This window comes from Paramacrobiotus metropolitanus, unplaced genomic scaffold (genome assembly GCF_019649055.1).
Source record: "Paramacrobiotus metropolitanus isolate TYO unplaced genomic scaffold, Prichtersi_v1.0 Parri_scaffold0000082, whole genome shotgun sequence".
Lineage (NCBI taxonomy): Eukaryota > Metazoa > Tardigrada > Eutardigrada > Parachela > Macrobiotidae > Paramacrobiotus > Paramacrobiotus metropolitanus.
The window spans coordinates 169,821-191,392 of NW_026570302.1; the positions used below are offsets into that span (position 1 = coordinate 169,821).

The 21,572-nt window shown below is 41.0% G+C and overlaps 4 protein-coding genes across 5 annotated transcripts; 2 read left to right on the forward strand and 2 right to left on the reverse strand.

Annotated features, from left to right (window-relative positions):
• Window positions 1-1,187: 1,187 nt before the first annotated feature.
• On the reverse strand, window positions 1,188-8,681 carry LOC129595728 (trichohyalin-like). Its single transcript, XM_055492812.1, is given in 6 exon segments — window positions 1,188-2,284; window positions 3,424-3,642; window positions 3,645-3,987; window positions 5,583-5,687; window positions 5,689-6,091; window positions 7,739-8,681. Coding segments are annotated over 6 exon segments (2,292 nt in total). The 5' UTR covers window positions 8,374-8,681; the 3' UTR covers window positions 1,188-1,697.
• A 108-nt stretch (window positions 8,682-8,789) lies between these two features.
• Window positions 8,790-9,906, forward strand: LOC129595730 (uncharacterized). Its single transcript, XM_055492814.1, has 2 exons — window positions 8,790-8,906; window positions 9,129-9,906. The coding sequence occupies exon 2, from the start codon at window positions 9,372-9,374 to the stop codon at window positions 9,726-9,728; it is 357 nt and encodes a 118-aa protein (XP_055348789.1). The 5' UTR covers window positions 8,790-8,906; window positions 9,129-9,371; the 3' UTR covers window positions 9,729-9,906.
• Window positions 9,907-10,684: 778 nt separating this feature from the next.
• On the forward strand, window positions 10,685-19,286 carry LOC129595727 (cullin-1-like). 2 transcript variants are annotated; one of them, XM_055492811.1, is made up of 15 exons: window positions 10,685-10,829; window positions 11,236-11,477; window positions 11,732-11,879; window positions 12,380-12,556; window positions 12,728-12,778; window positions 12,859-12,949; window positions 13,202-13,356; window positions 13,663-13,825; window positions 14,249-14,487; window positions 14,997-15,103; window positions 15,204-15,384; window positions 16,761-16,958; window positions 17,465-17,820; window positions 18,200-18,419; window positions 18,743-19,286. In XM_055492811.1, exons 2-15 carry the CDS (start codon window positions 11,248-11,250, stop codon window positions 18,821-18,823), a joined length of 2,397 nt encoding a protein of 798 aa, XP_055348786.1. In that variant the 5' UTR covers window positions 10,685-10,829; window positions 11,236-11,247; the 3' UTR covers window positions 18,824-19,286. The 2 variants fall into 2 exon arrangements, with proteins under 2 accessions (XP_055348786.1, XP_055348785.1); XM_055492810.1 differs by having other exon boundaries at window positions 10,709-11,113.
• Window positions 19,287-19,695: 409 nt separating this feature from the next.
• LOC129595782 (uncharacterized) lies at window positions 19,696-21,539 on the reverse strand. Its single transcript, XM_055492892.1, has 2 exons — window positions 20,845-21,539; window positions 19,696-20,144 (listed from the first exon to the last, which is right to left on the reverse strand). Exons 1-2 carry the CDS (start codon window positions 21,149-21,151, stop codon window positions 19,807-19,809), a joined length of 645 nt encoding a protein of 214 aa, XP_055348867.1. The 5' UTR covers window positions 21,152-21,539; the 3' UTR covers window positions 19,696-19,806.
• Window positions 21,540-21,572: the final 33 nt, after the last annotated feature.

Below are 21,572 nucleotides of genomic sequence, written 5' to 3' on the forward strand. Positions count from 1 at the left end.
TTTCCAAAATAAATGCATGATTTTTATGCATTTTAGAGATGACAAAATACAGCGTTAAAGGTTACTTATTTGTGGTGTGTATTTTTATTGCCAGTCGAGCGGGCTGATGTTGAAGAAAAATGCATTGGTTTACACTTACAAGTAAACGAACCCCAATGATTTCCTTTCTATAATTATTTTTTTATAATTCTCATGTAGCCGCAACTTTAATACAATATTTGTCATGACTTTCCTATTTGGCATAATAAACAAAATATTTTCACGCTAACAAACAGACCTCGCAACACAAAAAAACTCACAGTACCCACGAAAAAGCAAAAAACTCAAGTTTACAAACACAAAAACTGAGATCAAAAATACAGAATAAAATTCTCATTCGTAGACCAGAGCAAAGCTTTACACAGGCCGTAATTTAGGAACACAAGAAATCAACGCAAAAAAGTCAATAGACTCCACTCTATACACTAGAAAGAACCAAACCGAGATTGCTGTCCGAAAAATCCTGATTATTCTCCCCTCTAATGGGACGTCCCGAAGGATGTCCTAAAGGTCACCAGCCCCTCCCAAAAATCCTGATTACATCCCTTTTAACGCAACCATCCCTAGCATGTCTCAGAACCACCCAAAAGGTCACCAGCCACTCCAAAGAATCCTGATTAAATTCTCTCGAGCGACTCTACATCCCTTTTAACACCAATACTCCTAGCATGTCTCAGAACACTTCCAAAAGGTCACCAGCCAATCCAAAGAATCCTGATTAAATTCTCTCAGCGGACACTGATACAGCTGCTCCTGTATAATTTTAGATAACCGCGCCGGCAAGGAGACGGGCATCCCGCAGAACACTCCCAAAAATCCTAAGTCATTCAATAAACCATAATGCTAGAAGTATGCTATTTGGTGCATGGACAGCATAGTGCTTATGTTCCAAATGTGGCCGGCGTCCTCGAGGCGTACACATTATTTTCAAAATAAATGCATGATGTTTATTCTACGCGTAGCGGTATAGCTTTTAGAAATGACAAAATACAGTGTTAAAGGTTACTTATTTGTGGTGTGTATTTTTATTTTATTTGTGGTGTGGGCTGATGTTGAAGAAAAATGTATTGGTTTACACTTACAAGTAAACGAACCCCAATGATATCCTTTCTATAATTATTTTTTTGTAATTCTCATGTAGCCGCAACTTTAATACAATATTTGTCATGACTTTCCTATTTGGAATAAATAAACAAAATACTTATTTTCACGCTAACAAACAGACCTCGCAACACAAAAAAACTCACAGTACCCACGAAAAAGCAAAATACTCAAGTTTACAAACACAAAAACTGAGATCAAAAATACAGAATAAAATTCTCATTCGTAGACCAGAGCAAAGCTTTACACAGGCCGAAATTTAGGAACACAAGAAATCAACGCAAAAAGTCAATAGACTCCACTCTATACACTAGAAAGAACCAAACCGAGATTGCTGTCCGAAAAATCCTGATTATTCTCCCCTCTAATGGGACGTCCCGAAGGATGTCCTAAAGGTCACGAGCTCCTCCCAAAAATCCTGATTACATCCCTTTTAACGCAACCATCCCTAGCATGTCTCAGAACACTTCCAAAAGGTCACCAGCCAATCCAAAGAATCCTGATTAAATTCTCTCGAAGCGACTCTCCTCAGGATCCCGCAGAACACTCCCAAAAGGTCACCAACCACTCCCTTCCGTGGCCGGCGTCGGGCGTTCATCATCCAGCAGCTCGGCCACATCCGCCTCAATATTCCGCCGCTGCCGGCTCTCCTCCGCGGCCTCCTTCAACTCCAGATGCAGCGATTTCCGCGCCCCACCGTTCTCTACCGCCACCGGAATGCGGTAGGCGGACGGCTCGTTCCGAGGATAATTAATCCGTTCGTACTGCACCGACGCGGTGCGCTGGACACTCCCGTTGCTCCGCGCGTCGAGATACGAGTAGGTGGAGCTGTGCGCCAGCGCCGCCGGGTTGAGGATCAGCCCGGAGGTGCGCGCCGCCGGGGTGGTCTCCAGACGGGGGGAGCGGACGGTGGGGCCGTTGGTGGTGTTGCTCCAGGTGTCGGTGACGTAGCGGCGATACTGGAGAAAGTGCTCCTGCATCTGGTTCGCTTCCTGTTCTAAGGCACGGATGCGTTTCTTCGCTTCGCTGATGGAGCGCAGCGAGACGGAGGAGGGTTCGTCGGGGGCGGCGTGGTCGTGCGCCGGGGGTTCGGCGCTTACGCGGGTGGGGGGCGGGGGCATGGAGATCACGGGGGTGTGCGCAACTGCATAACACACAGTCTTGGTTATGTACATAATAGTAAATGCTATCAAATCATTTTTCTATATTTTCAAATATTTACAACTAGTGGCGAAATTTTCACAACATTTTATCGGCGTTCCCAGGTTTAATTTAAATGCGATAATTGATACAAACTACAAAGAATTATCAGAAAATTAAGCTGGGATAAATTCAGAAACACGTCTGTCCGATTTGTCTTTGGTTCGTGTTGTTAACCGCCCAACTTAATTATTAATCGTATCAATCGCAGTTATTACGTTAAAGTAATTACTGACAAAATTAACTATGATACTCTATTTGTGAATATAATAATTAATGATACAATATATTCGCGGGAGTTGTCAGAATTAATATAACCCGTCAAAGAAGATCTATCAACTTTCCTTTCCTCGAATTATGACAACTTTCGTAGAACAACGGCACTGACATCAATCTTCCGTATGAAATTATACGGCATACGTTATACTGCAGGCCAGTTAGTTAACCGAAGTGTACAATCTATAATTTTACGCCTTTTATTTTTGTAAAGGCAACAGCAATATTCCACCTTAATCACGCACAAAATAATATCCCACGTTTGACAATATTTTTCTAGACACGCTGCTATTTTTGTCGTGACGATAGAAAGTTTTAACTTACAACTCGGGACACGCGGCGGTAGTACTATACTGCCGATCAAATCGCTACAAAACTTTCGCAATGCTAATTGCAACTAAACACTACTGTACATCAATAACTGTCACATGGAAGTACAAACTGAGTACAAAAACAAAATTCACAACCAAAACGCTAATTAAAAATAATGAAACCGTTTCTTTCTGTGGTAGAGGCATCTACCACTGAACATAACGGCTTTCGTAGAATAATGGCTTGAAACATTTGTTCCTTCCTCATGTGTTGAATTTAAGATCAACTAACTAACGAAAAAAGTCAGTAATACACTTTTTAATTCACTACAATTATCAGACCCACGTTTCTATATTTATAACTGCAGTAGCAATAATTTAAAACACGCTGCTATTTGCTTAGAATTTTCTGAAATCTAAATGCATCGGTAACACTGCTGATTAAATCGTTAAAAATCTGCCCGTACATCAGTTTGAAAATCCGAAGCCACCCTACCTGACTGCGCCGGCGGCTGCATCATCATCCAGGTGGCCTGCGACGCCACGCCCTGCATCCGCGCCATCCTCCCATTCAACTGCTCATACCGCTCCTTCTGGTCACTCCACCGATTCCTCCAGTCCTCCACTTCCCGGGTCTTCTCCCGAATCAGCCCCCGCAGCCGCGCCCGCTCCCCCTCCCAGCGCACCCCATCCAGCAGGTTCTTCTCCGCAGCCCATCCGCCTCGCGGCGCAACGCTTCCATCCCGCGCTCCGGCTGCAGCATCTTCTCCGTCAGCTCGCGGACGGTGGCGGTGTGCTCCTGTCGTTCCTGCGTCATCTCGGCTTGGAGGGCGGCCAGCTGGCGGCGGAGGTGGGCAGCCTCGGTGTCGGCGTCGTGGAGACGGGTCTTGAGGGCGTCGTAGTCGGAGTGGGCGGTGGCCGCCGCCTTGAGCTTCTGGTTCTCGCGGTGTAGCCGGGAGAATTCGGCTTTGATTTTCTGGATGAAGGGTTTCGGTTCGGTGAGCGGCGGGGCGGAGGGCGGGAGGTCGTCGTCGGAGATGATGGTGCGGGTCAGGTGTTCCTGTTGAGGAAAACGGTGACTGGATAATTATCACAGTAACTGAATATTTTCATCCGATGAACACAACACCAGTTATTTATTATTTGCATTACTTTAATAATTTTATTTATAACTTTATTATTTCTTCAGCAGCGCTGCTACAATTTTGTAATCTGCAAACAGACTGTTCTAGTAAGTAACAGCGCTTCATGAAAATGTTTGGCGATTAATATTAATGAGTAAGAAAATGGTGAATATTTCCGCCTAGTGACCACAAAATCAGTATTTAAATTTTTTATTCCCTAATAAAATTTTTTATCAATTACTGTATCTATTTACTCTGCAGCGTTAAGTCTGAAATTTACAAAACAGATTTTTCCCCGTAACACCACTCTAAAAAAAGGTGTCGGAGTATCACTGCAACAGGAACGAAATTCCAAAACATTCTGCGCTTTAATAGCGAATATTCTAGATTTCAGCCTAAAATTTTCGACTACGGATACGGATAGTCCCATAACATTATTTTATCATAACAACTGGAACCGTAATGTTATTTCTCTAGTAAAAGAAATAATAATTAAAAATATTACTCACATTAAAACGTATTAAATGTTATTCGTAATTGTACAAGAGATATTAGGTACAAGAACAAAATCGCGTAGTCGACGGCACACGAGTGGCCCATGATGCACTTATTCACTGCACTACGAAATCTCTGTATTTTCGTATCACCTGTAATTTCAGCGGTGTGGCTTCCTTCGTCAGCCGCAATTATATCACAAATTTTTAACTTAACTTGGCAACGTAACAATTCAACGGAAATCGTAACATTATTTCCCCAATAAAACACAGTACTCTTATATACTAATTATTAAAACTATAATTTTAAAAACATTACGTTAGTACAAAAGATAATTAAAAGTATTCTGTGCTAGGGGAGGCGGGAGTGCGACGTGCGTACAGCAAATTCCGTACCTTCGAGCCAGAATGCACCCACTGCACTACGAAATCTGTGTTCTCGTATTACGTTCAATATGTTCAATATCAGTGTGGATTTTTCCTTCTTCAGCCGCAATTACAACTGCAAATTTTTATCTCGAGATAACAACGTAATTATTCAACGGAAATTGATCGAAAATATTAAAGACCCAATTTTGAAAAAATAATTATTTTTGTAAAAATACACTTAATAATTCGCATTAGACATTCTGTGCTACTGGTGTGTGAACAGGAAATTAAGGTGCACGGGTGTAGGGGAGCAGAATGCACTCACTGCACTACGAAACTCGTCAACACTCTCGTCTTACCTTCAGTTAATTAAGTATATCAGTGTGGCTTTCTCCTTTCTCAGCCGCAATTACAATCGCAAATTTTTAACTCGAGACATCAATGTAATTATTCAACGGAAATCGCAATGTTATTTCCTTAAAAATAATGCATAATTATGAAAAATATAATTTAGAAAAACTAATTATGTTAGTAAAAAATACAGTTAAGTAAAAATATTATTCACGGTAAACGTATTCTGTGCTATTGGTGTGCGAACAGAAAATTACGTGGGACTGAAAATAATGCACTACTGCACTAAGAAATCGTCTACATTCTAGTATTCTTACCTTCAGTTTCATCAGTGTGGCTTCCTCTTTCTTCAGCCGCTCTTCCCGCTCGTCCAGCTCCTTCCCACGGCTCTTCAACGCCTCCACCACCTTCTGCTCCACCAAACTGCCCCACGGCGGCGTTCTTATTCTCCAACCGCTGCGACAGCTCCGCCAGTTGTTTGGCCTTGGTGACCAGCTCTTCCTCCTGCCCGGCCAACCGGCGCCGACCGTCCTCCTCGGCGTGGCGCGCCTTCTCCTCGCGCTGCTGCAGCACCTCCTGCTGCTGCAGCAGCTCCTGTCGCTGCGCGAACTGCGCTTGTTCGGCGAGATGGAGGCGCTGGTGCATGGCGTCGTAGGCGGCGGTGTGGTCGCGCATCCGCGCTTCCCAGTTGGCGGTAACGCTGAGGAGTTCGCGGGTGTGGCGGGATTTCTCCTCGTCCAGCCGCTGCTTCATGTCGGCGTTGTGGGTCTGGGTGAGCTCGTGCCGAATAGCGGCGCGGAGGTTGGATGCCAGATTGGCTTCGTAACTGTAAACGCGATATCCACCGTTCTTATATTAATAATATTATTCTTATCCCTTAATTCTTCCGTAATAATTACAGATACGAGTACAGCTACGAAGCGTTGCTGTTGTTAACACAACAATTTTCTCACCGTCAGAAATTATCATAAATTTATTATATCACATATTCCATAATTCTAATTATTAATTTTCAAGCTTCAACTTCGATTATCACGCCCGCTAGCAATTTAAACATTAATAAAAACATTTTAATTTTTTGGCTTGATTTATAGTCAATAATTTTGAATTTCCTCATTTTAGGGATTCCAGTTTCTCGCACTTTTATTAATATTACTTACTCTGTACAAAATAATATTACTTGATTTTTTCTGCATTCTACAGTATCTGTAGCCTGCAATGTCTACATAATTATTCTGAAGAAATTTATTTAGAAAAAAAACTCAAATTTGCCGGCAAACAAATCCAAAAATTAACAACTTTCAGAAACAAAAATTCTATCAGCTAAATACGGACTTTTGCTATATCATTCAGAAGAAAGAACATTTTTAAAAAATAAAAATCGCCTGAACCTTACGCAAGAATTTTCGAGTTATTATCAAGGTAATGTGCAAAAATAATCACACCCCTTTTGCTCATGCCAGTGTTGTTATTATTTGAAAAGCATGACAGTAAATAATCCAGTCGCAACTCGCAATATAAAATGCTGACGCAGTCTGTTTACTCAGCGAAAATTAAAGCGCTCTCGGACAATGAAAGCGTCTTATGCTGATAAAAACCGCACAAAAAGCCCATACTTTCCGGCTCTTATCGGCTGTTTACCCAAGAGTGTCAATGGATGTATTAAACGGTGACAGATACATGTAACCATCTATCTCAAGGGAAGCGACGGCGAAGATGGATAATCCAATTATTCCCCTTGAAAATCTGACACCTGTCAAGGCCGCTTCGGCACAAATCAGCCATTTTCAGCCGGCTGTCAATTATTTTCTTATATCGACACCAATCCGTCTGATTGAAAAGCCGGGAAAAGGATTTTACGAAAATTTTGTAAGTCAGACAAAGCGTGGGAAAATGTTGTGCCACACAAAATAAACTGATCTTCGGGTATCTCCTTTGCTTTTTACTGTACGCAGAATCCCGAAAATAACTAAATCCAAGAAAATGTTAAAAAGCGGGTGTTTCATTGAAATTATGTAATGAATAAAAAAATCATTTTATATCAATATGGTCACGAAATTCCCCAAAAACTGACGAAATTGCTGCTCGTACAATATTACACCGATAAACAAAGCTTCAAAAATTCTCATAAATACATATTTCAACTTCAAAATAATGTAATCCGGACATACATCGTCACAGAAATTTCGGAAATTTATTCAGTAAAAAAACCGACAAACAGGTAGACAATATTTTTGTTAAATATTCTAAATACCTAAGGACTTAATTTTTTAATTAACAAACAATCCAAAACTCGACATTAACATACCAATACTTCAGAAAATACTCCTGCGCTCCAGTAATTATTTTTATTTAAAAAAAGGCGAAATTTTATAACAACCAGCCTGTTTTTATATAAAACTAATAAGAGAAAAATATTTGAACCACAAAAACTCACAAAAATCAGCGAAAAAGTCACAAATTACAAACGTACCGTTCAAACGCTGCGGCGACATCCCACCGTCCCGTCTGCTCCCATCCCAATCGTCTCCGCACCTCCACCATCCTCAACCGTTCCTCCAACGCCAGCTCCCGTTCCTCATCCACCTCCGTCTGGACCTCCCGCCCGACACCCCCCTGCTTCCGCTCCCCATTCCACCCGACCCCTTCATCCACATTCACCGGCAGCTTCTGCATCAGCCAACTCAAAAAACTCCCCTCCTCCCCGGACACGGGCCCCTTTACCCGCAGGAAGCGCAGGAGATCCCCCCGCGGCATGGGATGGACGTGGCTGTTCAGTCCGCTCTCCGGGAGGAAGACGGACAGGCTGAAATCACAGGCGGACGCGCGGAGATGCTGAGCCACCACGGCGTGCGACAGCTCCCGTAGGGGGTCCGGAGGGCGGTCGGCGGGTTGGGCGGTGAGGATGTGCGACGGGGTGAGGTGCAGGGCCAGGGTGGCGCGCATCTGGGCTTTGAGCTGCGCGGCCAGGTGGGGCGACTGGAGGCGGGCCAGGAGGTCCTGCCGCAGGGCGTTCTCGTTATCCATGGGGTTCCCTGTGTCTTCGTCATCCTCCTGGTCGGACAGGGGGAGGTGGTCAGCGGGATGACCGTTGCGCAGGACATCCATCCAAAAACAATAATTTATCCTGTATCACTGAGTAAACGCGTTGAGTCATGCCATGTTGATCAGATTAGATCGTTAACACAGCCGCAATCGATGTCAAGTTCAATGTCCGGATGGCAGTACGCAAATTATCCACATTGAGCTGGGAAATATTTTTTACGATAAACGGTGTAGGTTTTGCAGAAACGTGGAGGAAAAAATCACGGTTGATCGGATAAAAGTTAATGAATTATGGATGAACCATTTATGTAATTTTGGCTGGGAAATCAGAAAATGCACTTTGAAGTTTGTGAGCGACTGATTTGAATCGCTGCAAGGCACGGATGCTGGCTGGCAAGTGAGGACATCGCGCCGGCTACGGCTCGGTTCCGGTCCGTATACCAGTTCCATTGGAGGCCGCGCAGCTCTTGTAGTCTTGACAGCGCCAAATGGGACAGTTTTCCAATACCAGTGCAGACTGGAAGTGGAATCATTGACTCACCGAATAAAATGAAATTTTCTGCTCTTTTTCGAAGTTTTTGTTACTGTAGTAAGCTGTAAGTATTTTGATTTTCGCACTTTTCTTTTTCTAACTTTTCTTATGATTGACGGGAGTTTCCTGGACTTTCGGTACTCTTTATTTTTATGCTTTCAATCTTAAGTTCCGAATTGTATTGAAGTTTTGTAATCTAGTTAGACTAAGTTAGTAATCTAGTTTTCGAGCTTGAAATCCGAGTTTAGCAGCTGGCAGTTTCTTTTACTCCGTGCTTTCTGCTTAGTGCCTACAGAAGTTAATATTCCATGGTGCGCAGTTAGGACCGCACGGAATTTTACTGGGACTTCCGATTTTGAACCAGCTGTTCTTTATTTATGCCTTACTGATTTGAATAATCCCAATTTTGGTTCTCATCAATGATCCTCGCTTGAGGGAGCTTATCATTTATTTCCTCATCATCTGCGCAGGCAAATCGTGGAAACCCAGTTTCAGCATCGTGACAATTCGGGAGGTCCCTTCTCCAACCATGACGACCGCCAACCCCGATCCGCGGACCCCCGCCACTCCATCCCCGCGCGGTGCTGCCCCCGTGGACATGCGCAGCCCCTACATGCCGCCGCGGGCCCTGACGGCCGCGGAGCTGACCGCCGAACGCGAAGCCAAGGAGCAGAAGAGCGTGCTGCGTCTGTTGCGCCGCTACAAATGGACCATCATCGCCCCCACCCTGACCATCTGGTGCATCTACGCCGACTGGCAACGCACGCAGCGCGACAAAGCCTCGCGGGCCGCCCAGACCGCCCTGCCCCCACCGGTCCCTCCCCTCAGCGTCCCGGAGAAGGCTCCGGCGGTGGCGAAGACAGTCGCAACTGCGGCGCGATCGTAATGATGGGCGATCGGGTGTTTTTGCGACGAGAGTTGGTGTTGTGGGGTGTCGAGCATCCCCGGAAAATTTCTGGTGTTTTTTTAAACCTGTTGTTCAGTTTTTGTGAATAATTTGTTGTGCTGGTTCAGCCTGGTTGAGGAGAGTGGTCTTTGCGAAGCGGTGAACATACTACGTTACATAATAAACGACTGGTAGTGACAGGTAGTCGGTAGAATTATTTGAATTAGCTTGCTGTCAGTTTATTTAAATTTAAATTAATAAATAATAAGATTTAATAATTTTATTTGAACAAATTTAATATACATAAAATGTACCCATGGAACTGATGGAAGTAAGTACGCAGTACGACTACGCACTCGTAGCTGTTTTACTCATTTTTAAAGTAGTTCGTAGGTGTGACTTGCGAGTTAATTTTGCGAAATGTGAATAATATTGCAGCTAATTGATGGGGAATGATGTAGTGCACTGGCGCTAGGCAAATTTGCTATTAATTTTTGCTCACAATAATATGAATATCAGTAGCCTACGTGCTACGTACACTGAGAGCATTGCTCACACTCAGCCTCACAGTTGTAAAACTTAAAATCGATTTTGCTCTGAGCAATATTTTGACGCAATGCGGCCACCGGGAATCAGATGTTAACCATCTTACTCACAAATGACGTCATGCGCGTACGCTATCAGAACGCATGTGATTGGTTGGCTGAGAAATTGGCTCTGTTTTTTAAATTATTATAATTTCTTAGAATAAAAATTATTTTATTTTCTTTTTCTCTCTTTACGTACTTATTTTATTATCTTTATAGAATCTTCGGTAATTAAATCATTTTGGCAATAAATCTAAAAAACAGTCAAAACCGGATTTAATGAAATTCTGCAATTGGTCCAAGCCATATCCGCTAGGCGGAGCCACAATTTGGTCATTAGCCTTTGACTTGATACCGAACGGCGGCGAAGAGCATCGAACACAGTTTTTTCGCTTCTACTTTTTCCAGTTCCTGCTTCGGGGTTCTTTCGTCAGTGAATTAATTTTATTGCTTACACGAGCTCTGAGCGCGGCAGGGATCTTTCACTTTTCGATTGATCATTTAATCCACCACGGTAATGCTGATATTTTGCCACTACTAGCAGGCACAACAAGCACTTCTAAGTTACCTGTTCCTGTACAAACCTGTTATTGACTATTCTCAGAAATTTGTTTTCGAGGTTTTACGTAGGATTTCTCTCATTCTGCGAAGGATCTCTCCTTGGTAGTGGCATCAGTCTTTAGTGTTCAGTTGGTAGTTGATCATTTATAGCCATCATCTTCTCTTAACTATACACTTTATCTCCATTCGTTCCCATTTTGGGGGGTTCCCATGAAACTGAAATCTTTGAAAAACCTGGTCAGCATTGCAATTTGCATGCGAATTTCACTGCTTGCGAAAAAGAACGTCATTGTGGCTGTGTAATTTTCAATGAAAGATTCGGCTGTACAGGGAATTACAGTGGTCGGTTTTTGGTCTAGTTTGGCATCAACATGTCCGCCACCGCCACCAAGCGGGCTTGTCCCGATGAGCCCACGGCCTCCCCCGCCAGCGCCCCCTCCAACGGACACTCCCCCCGCTGCGGGACGGCGCCCCCGGTCCGGGGAGGGGGTCCCCCGCGCGGTCCCTCCTTCGAAGAACTGTGGATCAACCTCCATCCCGGGCTGATGCAGATCTTCCAGCTGGAGAGCATGACCCGTCGCAACTACATGATGCTGCATTCGTACGTCAACCCCCTTCGCAGTGTCCTGTCATTTTTCCGGGATTATATAGGGAAATGTTGGAAAAAATTCCTGAATAATCTTAGAATAATTATACTAATTAACTAATAATAAAAAAATGATTATTAAAGTTATAATTCATGTTAAAAGTATTTATAATCTGCAAAATACATTATAAATAAAATAGATAAATCATAAATGTTTATCATTTTATGTGGATAAATATATTAATAATTTTAAGATGCATAATTTTCAGGCAAGTGTACAGTTATTCCACCAATGTGGCGGATGAGCAGGAGCAGAATGTGGATCGGCAGGCGTTGGATCGCAGCCGGCATAAAGGCCGCGTACTGTATACGAAACTGCAGGAACTCATCGCCGAGCGGCTGGCCATCGTTCTGGAGGTGAAAATAAGAAAATACAAATAATTTTATTCATTGGCATGTTATCATAAAATCATTAAGTGAAATAAATCACTAAAATGTAACGTAGTAAATTAAAAAAAAGCCGTAATATCCGTTTAGCCACTGCGTAATGGTCTACCGCCCTGGCCGATTGGTGTGCTGTAGGGGCGGCCTGGGGTACGGGTACATGCGACTTCCGGTCGAGCAAAAACTGCCCAAACATTTCGCTGGATCGTTGTAATCCGTATTTTTTGTCATTTTAAAATTTATTAAAATTGTGGTGCACCATTATTAATTTTACAATAATTATTATAACTTTTAACGACTTAGCTGGAAGTCTTTTGAGAATTTCTTGATGTGTGATGGTTGCGCTGAACTGAAAATGTTTCCTGCTAACCGCATCAGTTTTCTTTTCCATTCTGGATCTCGAATCTTGTCACAAATTGTTTTTATTTTGAATGCCTGCTGCAGGTTTTTGACTTTTTTCTGTTGTTGTTTAGACGTTCAGTGGGGACCGCGGGGACGGCATCTACCTGCTGCAGCACTATCTGGGGCGCTGGAAGGATTTCCGCTTCTCCAGCCAGGTGGCCAACGGGATCTGCGAGTACCTGAACCGTGTATGGGTCAAGCAGGAACAGGCGGTCGAAGGTGTGGATGACGTGTTCACCGTGTTCGGGGTACGTTGACACTAAACTCTTCACCCTTCCAGTTATTTTCTAATCATGCTTATTAAAAAATCCGGTGGGCCTTCGCGTGTTTTGATTTGTCCAGTAATTTTCTGGACCTTTTTTACCAGTTGATCATTGAACTGAATTGCGGTTTGTAACCTTGGGAATTTTGTTTTGCAGACGTGTTTTGTCCAGTGGAAGAACTGTGTGTATCAGCCGTTGGATAAATCGGTAAAAATGCCGTTAAAAAGATGTTCACTCTGAATTTGCGTTGAATTCTTCCATTATTTGTGGTGTCTGTTTGTGGGCAGATTATGCGCGCTATTTTGGATCTGTACGCCGCGGATCGCAATGGCGAAGTGATCGAAAGCCAGCTACTCCACAATGTCATCCATAATTTCGGTAGGTGACAAACGGGAAGATTTATTTAATAATTTGAAATACTTATTATTAATTATGATTATAAATAATGATGTTGTCGACCAGTTCAAATGAATCCAGGTTAAAAAAGATTTCGTTATTTTTCTGAAATTAATTGAGTATAATTATGATGTTAGTTGATGCGAGTAATTATTAAACAAAAAAAGTGTATGTGCAAATAATTGGTCGGTTTAATTAGTCAGTTAAGAAATGGGTTTTTGTGATATTTTCCAGTTGAATTGGGTGTAACGGCCGACGATATTGGCATCAATCTGGATGTGTACAAGAAGCTGTTTGAGGAGCCGTTTCTGGAAGCCACCCAGGCGTACTACGTATGGGAGAGCGCCACGTTTTTGCAGACTAACTCCGTTTGTGACTATGTTATGAAGGTAAAGAAATGCGCGAGTTTCTACTTCATTGTGCTAGTATTCAGTAATTTGTTTTCTGATTTTGTTGAGAATATTTTTTGCCGTTTTTTTGCGTTATTGAATTTATTATTATTTATTTACAGTCCTGAGAATTGGGGTTTCTGGTCGGTTTGAGTTGTTTTTACGCAGTTTCTGTACGCATTTTGGTAACCTAAATTTCTCCAAAAATTATTGAAATGGTGAATTGTTTTTCTTCATGTTTTGTGCGAATTTCGGCGACATAATTTCTGTTGAGTTGGATTTGTTTTTATATCGTTTTTCCCATAGGTTCATCGTCGCTTGCAAGAGGAAATAGAACGCACCGCGAAATATCTCCATGAATCCACATCACAACCACTGACCAAAGTCCTGGAAGAGGCTCTAATCATCCATCACAATCACATTTTTGACGCCGAATTTACCAGCCTGCTTACCCGGGAACGGGTCGAAGGTTCGTCGCATTAGAAGATTTTGGAACAAAATCGAAAATCTTTCGAAATAAATTTTACCTAAACCCGAAAATTGGCTATTATCAAGATTATTCGTTTGAAAATAAGGAGTATTAATTTTGTTTTCGACGTTTTCGGTGACACTTCACGCACTGTTTTGATTTGTTCGTATCGCGCTCCTCGGGAAAAGAATATAGCTAAGGCTCAGCAAAATATTTCCAAAATAATCCCGGCAAAAATAAGAAAGAATTCCACAGAATAATACAAGTTTACTTACGTATATATTTAGTTATGATTTGTCTACATTGATTTTATTGTTACATTTTTTTACTGGGTCTCTGGTGTAAATAAAGCCCGCTAACAGCGAAAACTGAAAAGCTTAATAAACGCGGACAGGTATTCAAGCCCTTGCTGCTTAATTGTAGAATTGTCGATCATCGATAATTTGCTCAGTCGGATTCCGTCGCGGACGAAGGATCTGCATAAGCTGCTCGTCACGCACATCACCACTCAAGGCGGGGAGGCCATTTCCAGCAAAGCGGACAGCCTCCTCAATGATCCGCGGGCCTTTGTCATGTTGCTGCTAGAGCTGTACGACCGTTACCTGCGCATCGTCAACGGGGCCTTCAAGAGCGATCTGGAGTATTCCAATGCCATGGATCGGGTAAATTTTGATCGGAATACATAAGTGAAAAAACATAGAAAGCTTCAAAGAAGTTTTATGATTTTAATTAAAAAAAATCAGTCTAGAAAACCTTAAGCAAATTTAAATGGTTACAGATTTCACTTTTTGTCATTTGGTTTTGCTGTCTTCCGTAATTCCTGCGGGACTGGTTAAGTCGACTTGAGTGCATAGTTAGGATTCATTAAAAATAAAATGATTTAAAAGTTGTTAAAATTCAGTTCAATAAAAATTAGTTTAATTTTCGATAACTGTGAGCGAATTTCAGTAAATTCAGTTTGAATTTCGATGTGCGTTGTTTTGCGATGTTACTCAGCCCTTACAATAATTTCTACGCGAATCTGTAGAGTAAGGATTTATTTTTAACATTGTCTCTTTTACGGAGACAATTTTTATATTTTTTTCTGGTATTTTTTTTTGAATTAATGAACTGGAGCTTTTGGATTAACTGGCAAAATATGTATGAATGCTTTCGTCTATCTGTACGACAGGCGATGGAGACTCTGGTGAATAAGAACGCCGTGACGGAGATGGCCAAAAGCACCCAGAAAGTGCCGGAATTATTGGCCCGCTACTGCGATCTGCTGCTGAAGAAAAGGTAATAAAATTTGACCGAAAGTGTCACTTACACGGGTGATACGTTGTCGTCTACGAGTATTCGGAGCACTGTGTTCTATTTTGTTTCTCTGGTAATGCAGTCCCCAGAATCCGGACGATGCGGAGCTGGATAAATGTCTGGATCGTGTGATGATCGTCTTCCGCTACGTTGAGGATAAGGACGTTTTTCAGAAGTATTACACACGCATGCTGGCCAAGCGCTTGGTGCACGGCTTGTCGGCTAGTGACGATCTGGAAGGCGCCATGATCTCCAAACTGCGGGTCAGTATCTCTGTCCGACGTATTTTTTTTTTGTATATTATTTGTTATTGTTAAATATATTTTCAAAATTACTTTTGTATTTTTGTTATAGTTTCGATATCGTATTTTTTGAATTTTCGTTATTTTATTTTCATTATCTTTATTTATGTATTTTCTTTTTCATTATTAAAATTTTCTTTTTTGTTTTTATTATAGTTTTTATCGTCATTATTATTTTTGGTTTTGTTTATTGTTGTTTATTTGTACTTTCAGCTATGATTAATTTTCTAATTGGCTTGCATTATTATTTTCAACGATTTTTCGCTTCGATTTTCTACGATTTTTCGCTTCGCTTCGATTCTTTTTTTCTTCGATTCTTCGATTTTTTTTTCGCTTCGATTTTCAACGATTTTTCGCTGGCAAATTAGTTATTTTTAATTGATTTTCTTTTTTACTTATTTGTGGGAAATTGATTGTTAATTTTTTGTTTTATGTAAATTTAAGTTAGCTTCGTACTGAGAGGTGCTTTTTGGTTTAACACTTCGTCGACTGGCAGTTTTGAACAACGAGGTCTACTTTCATGGTGTAAGCCACCAGAAGCCCACGATTGGTCATTAGCTTTTTCTGCCCAATGGTGCCTTTTGTTTTCATTATGTTTGACCAATTCCATGAAGGGAGAAAACAAAAGAAACAGAGTCAGACAGGTGCGCCAGATTTACTTGTGATGAAAGAGAAGGGAGACAACAGAGCAGTGCTATCTCTTTCATCAGCCCAGCTGACCCGGATCAGCCATATACCTACATCGGCTTGCGGTATGCTCACCTGCGCTGCGTCTTCTCGGCTGCTTCAGTTGTCTTCCATGTATGCCGTTTTGTCGAGCACGGGAATCATTGGGCAGTCTTCTCAGACTTCCCAATGCTTCCCATTTTTTTGTTGGGCAACGGCACAACATATATCGCTGAAAATTTACCAGTTACATACGAATGTTGTTTAGTACGAGGCCTGATTTTCTCGAAACCTTTCATTCACGCAGCAGGACGGTGTGGCCTTTGAATGCTCATGTCCCAAAAGGATGGTGACTCACACCATCTCGATTTTGGACTTCCGGTAGCACCGAGTAGGTCAAAACCAACACGATCAGAAACTAGACCCGTTTTCACTCACATAGCCAAAAAGTTTTGTTAAAAAATTATTTTTTTGAAATTTGTTACTGAATTAATAAGGTCACTTCTGGTGTGAGTAACCGTGCTAGTAGACGAAGTGTTAAAATACCCTCGGGTTATTTTTGACGGGTTGCCGCTTCGGGGTGCATGATCGAAACCTGATGCAGGCGTGTTTATACTCGTACATCAGCTGATTATCTTGAATGAATCATCATGTTGTGGTTTGCTCTGCAGACGTTGTGCGGCTTCGAGTACACCATCAAGCTGCAGCGCATGTTCCAGGACGTCAGTCTGAGCAAGGACTTGAACGAGGAATTCAAGCACAGCCCCGATCATAAGCGTCTGCCGGAGAAGCTGGAGTTCACTCTGCAGATCCTCAGTAACGGCGCCTGGCCCTTCACGGAGAAGGTCAACCTCAGTCTTTCGGCCGAGGTAAATTATCAGAACAACTTCAAGGTTTATTTAACATTGCGGATGATTGGGTCGATTTCGTATTTTTTGATTTTGTAAGATTTTTTAAATTTATTTGTTATAATTTTTTAATAATTGCGACACTGCATCCAACAGTTCATTGGCGTTATGTTCCAGTTTCCATTTTAATTTTTTTAGCCTTTTGTAATTTAGCGAATGGATCGGTAAAGTTCCATAGCACTTTATTTTAATTTATTTTCATTGTTTATATCTATGGTGGTTTTTTATGTTGTTATCATATTTCTTGAAGAATTGATTTTATTTTAATTAAATTTTGTGATGCATTTTCGCTAGCCGTTTATTTTTATTTATTTTCATTGTTCATCTACAGTAATTTCTTATGTTAATAATATATTTCCTGAATAATTAATTTTATTCCAATATAATCTAATCGTACATTCTGGTGATGCACTTTTTCGTTAGCAGGTTTTTATAATTTATTTTTCATTAATTTTGCCGTTTCGCAGCTGGAACGCCCGCTGACGGTGTTCACCGACTTCTACCGCAACAAGCACGCCCAGCGCCGACTGCGCTGGCTGTACTCGGTGTCGCGTTGCGAAATGACCACGACCTGCTTCCCCATGCGCCACATCCTGCAGGTGTCCACGTACCAGGCCGCCGTGCTGCTCTTGTTCAACGAGATGGACGCCGCCCGCATGGAGCAGCTGGCCACACTGGCTAACGTCGAGATGGCGCTGCTCGTGCAGATCGTCATTCCGCTGGTCAAGAGTAAGATGTTGCTGACGGGGGAGGGCGCCGGCGACGTGGAGGAGAAGGATCTCCTCCCCGAGACGGAAGTGAAGCTCAATTTTGGCTTCCGCAGGTGGGTGTTCGGACGTGATATTGATTTTTATAATGAAATAATAGTTTTGGTATTTTCATTAGGTTTTGTTTCTCATCGGTAAATTTCTGGGAATAAAAAAGGCTCATGTTTTAACGGAAAGTATTAGTTTGTATTATTATAAATAACTTATAGTTATAGTTTCGCAAATATTTTGAGCATTTTTAAAAATTTATAAATTTGTATAAATTTACTTACACATAGTAATGTTTTTTTCTTGTACACGTGTAATTTATTAGTAACATTGTGGGTTTGATAGTAATGTTGTGAAAATAAAAGTTACAGGAAATCAGTGGCTGTTTCCCATTTTCTGGCCAATATCTGGTGCTAACGGAATGTTTGATTGAATACGGTTCTGTAGTAAGAAGATGCGCATCAACCTGAACATGCCGATGCGGGCCGAGCAGAAGCAGGAGGAGGAGGCCACGGCGCGCAACATTGAGGAGGACCGCAAGATTGTTATCCAGGCGGCGCTGGTGCGCGTCATGAAGATGCGCAAGACCCTCAAGCACCAGCAGCTCATCGCCGAGGTCCTCACCATCCTCTCCACCCGTTTCAAGCCCACAATTCCACTGGTTAAGGTCCGTATCCGCATTTATTTACCAAATATTCTACGTAATGTATAATCTGTTTCTTAAGAATTTTTAAATGTTTTTAAAAATACCTTGACATGTTTTATTCGAATATTTTTAAATTCTTCGTTGTAAAAAATGATGTGTTTACAGGAAAATGAGCCGGATATTAAAATAATGCTGTTGTGGATTTTTCTGACATTTTTTTGTTTTTTATTTATTTGAAAAATGCTGTAAATAAGTTAGATATCTGCATTGTCTTGTGTCCTTTTAATATTTTGTAAGGATTTTTCAAAAATATCTTGACACATTTTATTGGTTTTTTATTGCAGAAATGTATTGAGATTCTGATCGATAAGGAGTACATGAAACGCGACGAAGAAGACCAAACCCAGTACAGTTATGTGGCGTAAGACTCAGCCGCGGCCTATTTGCCCAAGTAATCGCCGTGTTTTATGTTTTTAAGCGTAATTTGTTTTCCCTTGTGGATGAATGACGTTTTGCATCAGCCATCATGTAATTTTGGACAAATATCTGGTTTTAAGACGGAAAAGAGAAGGATCGCATATTTTGTTCGGTATATATACTGTTTGCCTTGTGTTCACCTTTTTTTGGGCCATTTTGATCTCTCTTTCGTTGGAGATGAGAGTATTTTGACGATGTGGAGAAACTGTCTTGTGTTTTACGCAGTTTTTGATCGCTTTTGATCTTAATCGGAAAATATTGGTATTTCTTTTGTCGGTTTTGGACAGCTGAATAAACGTTGAATAAAAATCGAATAAGAGAAAAAGCGCTCGATTTTATTGCTGAATGAATGCTGGTTTTATTGCTTATTATGAAATTCGGGGATTTTGAAATTAAAATAAGCTTGCTGGATGCTCGTTCAATCTTTTTTTTAATAACAAACTAACAACGCAAGAATAATATTACTGATCATAATCAAAAATTACAGCGATTTTTTTAATAATAAAAAATTACTGAAGCAGTGATAAATTGATAACAGTTGTTAATTAATAATTTTAATACTCAATAATAATTATCAATAAACTTTCACTGCATTTATAATCTATCTAGCAAAGATTATTATTTTCTTTTTCTGGCAGAATGGCAGCTGTTTAATAAATTCTGAATAAAAATTATTAAGGGAAGGATAGGCAAACATTTGTATTTGTTGAAGCTGGTATTTTTTCTGGTTCTTACAAAATTAATGTTTTGTTTTAAAATTATATTCATTTTAGGTAATTCACAAAATTTAAACTGGCTCTTTTAAACAATTATAGAAGTATTCATTTTAATGTTTGTAAATTTTAGCGAGTTAATTGTCCATAACATGCATAAAACTTGCATTTATCCTATTCATCAGTCATCTAACAAGTAACAAAGATTATGGCAATAATTAAAACAATATAAACAAACCAACAGCATGCAAAACTGTTATTGGCAAAACAAATTGTAGAATTATTTTATCAAATTTGCGACGTCGAAACGAAGGAGAATCATTTATCTCCTCTTCCTCCGTATCGCCGGGATAATTGTCCGGCGTGGTGGGCGGATAGGTGTACCGTTCGCGATCCGTGCAGTAGGCCATGTCCGGCAGTTCCGGTGCCGGTTTGCCCCAGACACGCTGCAGATCGGCCAGATGCCAGCTGTTGCAGCAGTCGCTTTTACACGCGCAGACCACCGTTTTTACCACGGTTTTCGGATACTCCACGGGATGCTTCGTCATAAACTTACCTGCAAATCTGCCACGTAATCACAAATTTTCCGGAGTAAAATTGGCACTGACGTCACAAAATAAAAATATTAAAAACAATAAATGTGTAAATGCATTTCACTAATATGCTAAATTAGATCCGACTATTTTAAAAACTATGTAATTTCGTAACGAAATAATTTTTTAATACTGAATGCATAAATTTATTAATCTTATGGATGCATGTACTAACATACCATTAAATTCTTTTTGTACTCTCCAGGAATTTCTTTGCACGAGATAAATAAATCTTTAGTAAATCTTTAATCTTTAATTTATACAGAAATTAAACAAATATACTGAAGCTTAGAACAAACAAATTTAAGAACATTAAAAATATTTCTGTAAAAAATTTGCTAAAGAAAATAAAAAAATATTTCTCCAGTATACTAACGCTTAGTTAAAATCTAATAAGTAATGATTTAAAATCATTTCCCAGTTTGCCAGAATTTCACAGGCATTTAAATTAATGCATTTATGAAGCAAAGTCGTGATACTTCACAGAATAAAAAAGGCGAGTCAAATACCATGGAAAGAATGAAGTTAATTATAATAAAAATATTGTTAATAGTCACTGGAAGTAGCACTTGAGCATTGGCCATGTTCTAATGAAACGGAATAAAAAAGACGAAAAAAATTAAACTAAAAATTCAACGCAAATAACTATTTTTAAGCTATTACCATCTGCATATGACTCGCAATAGCGCGATTTCCCCGGCATGGCGCAGCTGCGCGTGATGGTGGCCGGGAAGTAGAAGCGGCCGTCGTCGCGCGGATCCGCGTAGGTGGCGTTGACGAGGCAGAACTCCTCGCGATTATCACAGGTGCGGAAGGCTTTCGCCGTGCCAATCATCCGCTCCGTATCCTCACAGGCCATCTTGCTGGCCGGATCCCGAAAGTTGGGTCCGTGGCAGTACAGACAGCGGATCTGCTGGCCCGTGACCTTTCGCGGTAGCATCGCCATGCTGAGCAGCATGCACCAGAGCATACACACTGCTGTCGTAATCCGTAGAACACACACAACTACGTTTCTATAAGCATTAGTATATTAAAAAACTGCGCGTAGGATGAACTTAAATTCATCCCTGATTCGTTTTCAGGTATTATTTTTACGAAGCACCTTGCTCAGAAGTGTGCCCGAACACACGATGGAAATTTGATTTGAACGCGACTTATATAAATTACCCATAAATACTTAATTACTCGTAAGTCCTAAGTGAAGAATTTGAAAATGGTTTTTCGAAAACTGTATTTGATTGTTAATATTAAATTCACAAAATATAAAATAAAATTTGAATAGCGCAGATTTTATTTAGTTGCGTCGTCACTCTATACGCTGTTCGGTGATTCTACTCTGTATTTGGTAGAAGCAGAACAAACGCATACGTCAGGCGCTTCATTGAGTTTAT

What these genes read in the sequence shown, in the direction of transcription:
- LOC129595730 (XM_055492814.1), top strand. Translation starts at nt 9,372, where the DNA reads ATGACGACCGCCAACCCCGATCCGCGGACCCCCGCCACTCCATCCCCG.
- LOC129595727 (XM_055492810.1), top strand. Translation starts at nt 11,087, where the DNA reads ATGAAACTGAAATCTTTGAAAAACCTG. An exon ending in CAATGTCATCCATAATTTCG is followed by an intron (nt 12,950 to 13,201) that starts GTAGGTGACAAA and finishes GATATTTTCCAG; the next exon opens with TTGAATTGGGTGTAACGGCC. An exon ending in CCACAATTCCACTGGTTAAG is followed by an intron (nt 18,420 to 18,742) that starts GTCCGTATCCGC and finishes TTTTTATTGCAG; the next exon opens with AAATGTATTGAGATTCTGAT.
- LOC129595782 (XM_055492892.1), bottom strand. Translation starts at nt 21,151, where the DNA reads ATGCTCTGGTGCATGCTGCTCAGCATGGCGATGCTACCGCGAAAGGTC. An exon ending in TTGCGAGTCATATGCAGATG is followed by an intron (nt 20,145 to 20,844) that starts GTAATAGCTTAA and finishes GCAGATTTGCAG; the next exon opens with GTAAGTTTATGACGAAGCAT.